Source organism: Mandrillus leucophaeus, unplaced genomic scaffold (assembly GCF_000951045.1).
Source record: "Mandrillus leucophaeus isolate KB7577 unplaced genomic scaffold, Mleu.le_1.0 Scaffold395, whole genome shotgun sequence".
Lineage (NCBI taxonomy): Eukaryota > Metazoa > Chordata > Mammalia > Primates > Cercopithecidae > Mandrillus > Mandrillus leucophaeus.
Window position 1 is genome coordinate 2,208,142 of NW_012104198.1, and position 6,193 is coordinate 2,214,334.

A 6,193-nucleotide genomic window follows, 5' to 3' on the forward strand; every position below is an offset into this window, starting at 1 on the left:
AAGGCGGAGGTCAAAGTGAGCCGAGATCGCGCCACTGCACTCCAGCCTGGGTGCAGAGTGAGACTCCGCCTCAAAAAAAAAAAAAAAAAAAAAAAGAATGAAATATCTATTCCCCCAACCCGCTCCACTTGACACGCGGTAGAGATGGATGTCAGGAATCCATATCGTTAACAATGAAAAATGCCTGCCACCCCATTGCTTGGTGCACAGTTGGCCCACGATAGTCAGTATCAACAACAAAAGCGCCTGTCGAGGCTGGCACGTGTTAGGACCATCTGCTTTTAGCCGACTCACCAGGCTCCAGATGTTTGAGGATGCCTCTCTTGGCCAAGCGGGTCTGCAGCGCAACGGGCAGAGGCATAGCTGATAGACCTAGGGGCAGACGGACAAACTGACAAGCAGCTCAGATAGATTCAGATCTGGATCCCGTCACCAAGACCCTCCCGTCAACATGTACTCATCTGACTCCCATCTACTCAAATGAACCAGTAGTTGGGTGGACAGAACATACGCACTAAAAGATGTAAGAGTTAGGTGGCAATATTATCGCAATTCTCACCAACCCTACTGTCCCGAAACCGGGTGCTCCAGGGCCCTGTTCCTCTCCCAGGCCCAGGCTCCGCCCGCCGCCTAAGGAGCCCGGCCCCTCCGCACTTCAGAAATGGGCTCATCCAGCGTCCCCCAAAGACTGCCGGTTAGGAGAAACCAAAGCGCTGGGATGGGGGAGCAGAGGGCAGCACTTCCTCCAGCTCCAAAAGAGTGCGCCCACCCCAACATTACCAATACACTCGTGCAGGTAGTGGACGGCTGTCACACCGGCCGTCTCTCTCGTGTCGCCGCTACGATACCTGGGCCCACACGACTCTCTTCCCAAAACACAGAATGAGACCTTCTCTGAATGAGGCCTTCACTCCCCGAGCCTGAAAGTAACTGGACTACGCTCAGGAGGCAATGAACAAACGGCAGAAACTCGATTGGCCAATGAGAGTGCGCCCTTGGAGTGACATGCGGCGTAGCGACCCAATCGCTGCCCGGTAATAGGCGGAAAGCTTGGACGCCGGTGTGCGTCTACGCTGGGGGCGTAGCCTGACTGCGCGGCCAGACGCCAGCGCCATGGAGGAGTACGCTCGGGAACCTTGGTACGGCGATGGGCACTGGCATCCGGACTGTTGCTGCGACGCCAAGGCCAGCCGTGGGGGTCGGGCGGGGGAGGCACCGGCCGCACAGAGCCATGTACCAGACTCGGGGGACTCTTAACGTATCTCCCGCTACCCCTACTCGGTTCCTGTCACTCGGGCTCCGTTATGAGGGGCCACAACCGTCTCCCCTCAGAAGGTGCGGCGAAGGCCGAACCACGCCATGTTTCTCCTGACTTCGTAATCTCCTAGTCCCTGTTAACGAAAAAAGACACGCTGGCCGATCCATCCTGGCTAGGGGTGGTACAGTGTTGACCGGAAATCCCGAGTTGCCGCGGGTGGTTTTCCCAGGTCGCCTTTGTCAGTGGGGGCGGGGTACGGATGAACCTGCTGAGGGCCGGCGGGGACGGTGGATGCTTCCCGCGGTCGCTCTTGGTTTTTCCCAGTTGCGCCGAATTGAAAAGGGGCGGGGCATGGTTGGACGGGCACACCGTCGGAGAAGGGGTGCCACGCGGTCCTGCTTTGCTGACAATCTGTCTTGGCTAGTTAACACGCCTACGTCGCTTATTGAAACGTCAAATCTGCGTGTGCCAATTCATTTAATCTTTGATCACAGTAAAACAGTTGGCTGATTCCTTGGTTGGTAGACAGAGCGAAGACTAATATTTCTCCCCCTTGGCCCCATTTCTCGCTTTAACGTGGGGGAGCTGTGGAAAAAGCGTGACAGGATTAGCTCCTTATTATCTGAAGTGTTTGTACCTCCTTAGGAACTTCCCATTCTGGTGACTTGGTTTCTCCCAATTAGAAAAGAGTTCGTGTGACAGGGCCTCGGGGAGGGCTCACATTAACCCCATCCTTCCCTTCCTGCTTGCAGCCCATGGCGAATTGTGGATGATTGCGGTGGAGCCTTCACTATGGGTGTCATCGGTGGCGGAGTCTTCCAGGCCATCAAGGGTTTCCGCAATGCCCCTGTTGTGAGTCCAGACCTTCTCTGGGTTGATGTGGGGTCAGCTGTCTTACCCACAAGGGATGCTGCTCCAAAAACTGCTTGGAGCTGCCAGTCACGTGCACTTATTCATTCTGGTGGCCACTCACCTACTGTGTGCCAAGCCTGGCTTCTGTATCTGGGATTTTGTAGGGATTGCAAACACGGCTTCTGTCTTCCACCCTCCACCCCACCCAAATGGAGCTCCTCTGTGGAAATGCTGTGTCGTTCAAAGAGTCATCACCAAATCTTAAATATATGTGCAAAGCCAGACAGATTGTTTTTTTTTTTTTTTTTTGAGACAGAGTCTTGCCCTGTTGCCCAGGCTAGAGTGCAGTGGCATGATCTTGGCTCCCTGCAACCTCTGCCTCCCGGGTTCAGGCGATTCTCCTGTCTCAGCCTCCCGAGTAGCTGGGACTACAGGCAAGTACCACTAGACCTGGCGAATTTTTGTACTTTTAGTAGAGTTGGGGTTTCACTATGGTGGCCAGTCTGGTCTCGAACTCTGGACCTCAGGTGATCCACCTACCTCGGCCTCCCAAAGTGCTGGGATTACGGGCGTGTGCCACCATGCCTGGCCAATGTTTTTTGTTTTGTTTTGTTTTGTGTGGTTTTTTTTGGAGACATCATCTTGCCCTGTTGCCCAGGCTGGTGTGCAGTAGCCTAATCAGGGGTCACTACAGCCTCTGCCTCCCAGGCTCAAGTGATCCTCCCACCTCAGCCTCCCAAGTAGCTAGGACCACATGACTGCGCCACCATGCCTGGCTAACTATTTGTTTATTTATTTATTTATTTATTTGTAGAGACTGGGTTTCAACATGTTGCTTAGGCTGGTCTCTAATTCCTGAACTCAAGTGATCCACCCACCTCAGCCTCCTAAAGTGCTGGGATTACAGGTGTGAGCCACTGCACCAGGACCAGACACATTTTACCTAGAGGCAGATTCTGACTCAGAAACCTGTATAGAGGAAAATGGCAGGAATTTAATTGGCAGAGGGAAGACAGCCTTAAAGTTGAGAGAATTTTTTTAACATAGTTCTTTTTCTCTGACCACCTCCCCTCCCAGAAGATCACAAATGTCGTGACTTTAAATGCCATCTATTAGCCAAAGTCTCTGCAATTTATATATGTAGCCCCGTCCCTCCCCTAGACTCCTGGAACTCTCCTCCCTGGATCTTTGCCCAAGTTTGTCATCATCAAGGTCTCAGCACAGATTCTCTCTCCTTCAAGAGGCCTTTCCTGACCCCTCAGCCCCAATCATATTTCTTCATGGCATTTCCTCTAGAGTGCAGATTGCTGAAGCGCCCTTGTTTACTTATCCTTGCTCAAGGTCTGTGTCTCCCACTGTTAATGTGAGCTCTGAGAGGGCAGGGAGCAGATCTACCTTGTTCATGGCTGTATCTCTGCATATGGCATGGTGCTTGGCACATATAGTAGGTACTTGTTAATCATTCACTGAATGAATGAATGAACAAACGTATGAATGCATTAGCACTTCTCAACCCACCTCTGAGAACACCCATGTTGGGGCGCTCTCCAGGCCCCTAGTTCTTGGCCACTTTTCCACATTTCTACTGCTGATACCTCTAACAGGTCTCCCATCTTTTTCCCTCTCTTAAAAGTTGGAAACCTGTCTGCCAGTGGCTTCAGCCCTGCCCTGACGGACTTCCTTCCTTTCCCCAGGGAATTCGGCACCGGTTGAGAGGTAGTACCAACGCTGTGAGGATCCGAGCCCCCCAGATTGGAGGTGAGGGACTTGGGGAGATAGATATAGGAGATGTCTTGGCAAAGGTGGGAGTGGTTGATCCTTTGGGTCTAGGCTGCAAGTTGGGGGTTCAGATTCTAGCCCTTGCGGGAGACTTTCCAGAGGGGTGATGTTTCCCAACAATTGCATATGGAGGGGAAGAAAGTGGGTTCTGGAATTTAAATCTAGGTCCTGACTATTCCCTGCCGTGGGACCTTGGGCTAGTGGCTTAACCTCTCTGAACCTCACCCGTACCAGGGGTGGTGATAACAGTAACCACTTCATCGGTAGTTTTAAAGTTTATGTAATTTATATACTACTAAGTGCTGGTTGCTATGCTAAACACTTTAATAACATTAATATAAAATTGCAAAAGTCAAATAACACAGTACCTCAAACAGGTCCTGGCACACAGTAAGCCCTCAGTAAACATTTTAACTATCATATTAACTGGGTTTCCTATTTCCTTCTCACTGAAACCCAAATCAGAATTCCAACTCTGTGGTGATTATGAAGCTCAAAGTTGCTCTGTTAAAAGCCATATGAAGGTAAATCTGCTTGTAAACATTTGTCAGCTCCCCATAAAGGTGAAGGGAACGTTGATGGTGATCACAGACAGCTTGAAGTGGGAGCTACCACAGGATGGGGACAGATAGAAAATACTCTATGGGGGGTTGCTATCTGCCTTTGTGTCTGGGTTTTTCTCCCTGTTCTTGGCCAAAGCATTCAGGCCTTGGAAGTCCCCTGAGATGTGAATTCTCGGGATTTCCTACGAACTAATTAGGCCTTGGTTCCACTACAGGTAGCTTCGCAGTGTGGGGGGGCCTGTTCTCCACCATCGACTGTGGCCTGGTGCGGCTTCGGGGCAAGGAGGATCCCTGGAACTCTATCACCAGTGGAGCGTTGACCGGGGCTGTACTGGCTGCCCGCAGTGAGTACCCCCGGCCCTGGCCCCAGCCCCTTCCACCCTGTTCTGTCTGCCCTTACCTCTGTTTCTCTGCCTCCAACTCCCCCAGGTGGCCCACTGGCCATGGTGGGCTCAGCGATGATGGGGGGCATCCTGTTGGCCCTCATTGAGGGCGTTGGCATCCTCCTCACTCGCTACACGGCCCAGCAGTTCCGAAATGGTGAGTAACTGGTGGTCGGGGGAGTGGGAAATCCTCCACCTGGCCTCTTCCACTCATCCTTACCCGAGTCTCCCTTCTCCAGCGCCCCCATTCCTGGAGGACCCCAGCCAGCTGCCCCCTAAGGACGGCACCCCAGCCCCAGGCTATCCCAGCTATCAGCAGTACCACTGAGGAAGCCACTGCCACCATGGGAGCTGCTTCTCGGTTCCCTCCCCGATGATCTACCTCGAAGGGAGGGCTGGCTCCCAGTTAGCCCTGGGACCCTCCAGAGAGGGCTTCTACTCTGCTCCCTAGTCCCAGGGTGGGGGTGGGGCACCCCAGCTGCCCTGAAAGATGGGTCCCCTTTTTCTCTCTCAGGGCACCCCAGCCCCACACTCACATGTACGAAGTTCTCACCCCAGCTCCTTTGTGTGGCACCCTGATGAGTATTTAAAGTCTGTTTTGAAATGCCTATGTGTGGACTCCTTGAATTGCCTATGGGGCCCCTCCTTAGGACAAGGGGCAGAGCCTGCTTCAGGGACTCGGAAGCCCTAGGACTTGGAGGCCCACAGCAGATGGGCTCTAGTAAATGTCTGTGGGCTGGATGAGCAGGAAGGGAGAATGAAGATGTGAATTAGCGACATGAATAAGGTGGTCTGGGGCTGGGTGATGGGTCCTAGCTGTCAGAGGAACAAGCTTGGGAAAGAAGTGAATAAACACCAGGATTGCTGGGGGTGGGGGTGGTTCTAGACATTGTACCCCTGACCCCATCCCCCCACACACCCCCCAATACCCCTGACCCCTGTTCCACAGCCCCTGTCACCGAGGCTGGGAAATGTGGCCTCACAGGAGTCCCTTCTTTCTGGACACTCAGCACGGCATTTGTGAAGGTGATTTCCCTCCCTCCATGTGGCCTCAGGGTAGATCTGGGATGGAAGAAGAGGGCCAGGAGACCTAGCTCCCTCAAAGAAGGTGCCCTGGATCAGCCTCCCCTTCTGCCACAGAACTGCTTTTCTGCTCTCCTCTGCTCAGTATGGTCAAGTGTTTTTATTTGTTGTTTTGAGAAGGAGTCTTGCTCTGTTGCCCAGGCTGGAGTGCAGTGGTATGATCTTGGCTTACTGCAACCTCCACCTCCTGGGTTCAAGCGATTCTCCTGCTTCAGCCTCCCAAGTAGTTGGGATTACAGGCGTCCACCACCACGTCCAGCTAATTTTTTGTATTT

The 6,193-nt window shown here is 52.9% G+C and overlaps 2 protein-coding genes across 9 annotated transcripts in view; one reads left to right on the top strand and one right to left on the bottom strand.

The window, feature by feature from the left end:
• PQBP1 (polyglutamine binding protein 1) overlaps positions 1-1,558 on the bottom strand; it is a 5,979-nt gene extending 4,421 nt beyond the window's left edge. For 4 of the 6 annotated variants that reach the window (XM_011991400.1, XM_011991399.1, XM_011991397.1 and 1 more), the window contains exon 1: positions 295-1,558. In XM_011991400.1, coding sequence (XP_011846790.1) covers positions 295-361 — 67 coding nt within the window. In that variant the 5' untranslated portion in view covers positions 362-1,558. The remainder of the gene's footprint in view (positions 1-294) is intronic. The other 2 variants (XM_011991395.1, XM_011991396.1) reach the window with 2 other exon arrangements.
• On the top strand, positions 720-5,445 carry TIMM17B (translocase of inner mitochondrial membrane 17 homolog B (yeast)). 3 transcript variants are annotated; one of them, XM_011991393.1, is made up of 8 exons: positions 720-796; positions 1,042-1,139; positions 2,011-2,110; positions 3,409-3,554; positions 3,805-3,868; positions 4,668-4,796; positions 4,882-4,992; positions 5,075-5,445. In XM_011991393.1, the coding sequence occupies exons 4-8, from the start codon at positions 3,513-3,515 to the stop codon at positions 5,161-5,163; spliced, it is 435 nt and encodes a 144-aa protein (XP_011846783.1). In that variant the 5' UTR covers positions 720-796; positions 1,042-1,139; positions 2,011-2,110; positions 3,409-3,512; the 3' UTR covers positions 5,164-5,445. The 3 variants fall into 3 exon arrangements, with proteins under 3 accessions (XP_011846783.1, XP_011846782.1, XP_011846781.1); XM_011991392.1 differs by lacking the exon at positions 3,409-3,554 and having other exon boundaries at positions 726-796; XM_011991391.1 differs by lacking the exon at positions 720-796 and having other exon boundaries at positions 1,095-1,139; positions 2,011-2,114.
• Positions 5,446-6,193: the final 748 nt, after the last annotated feature.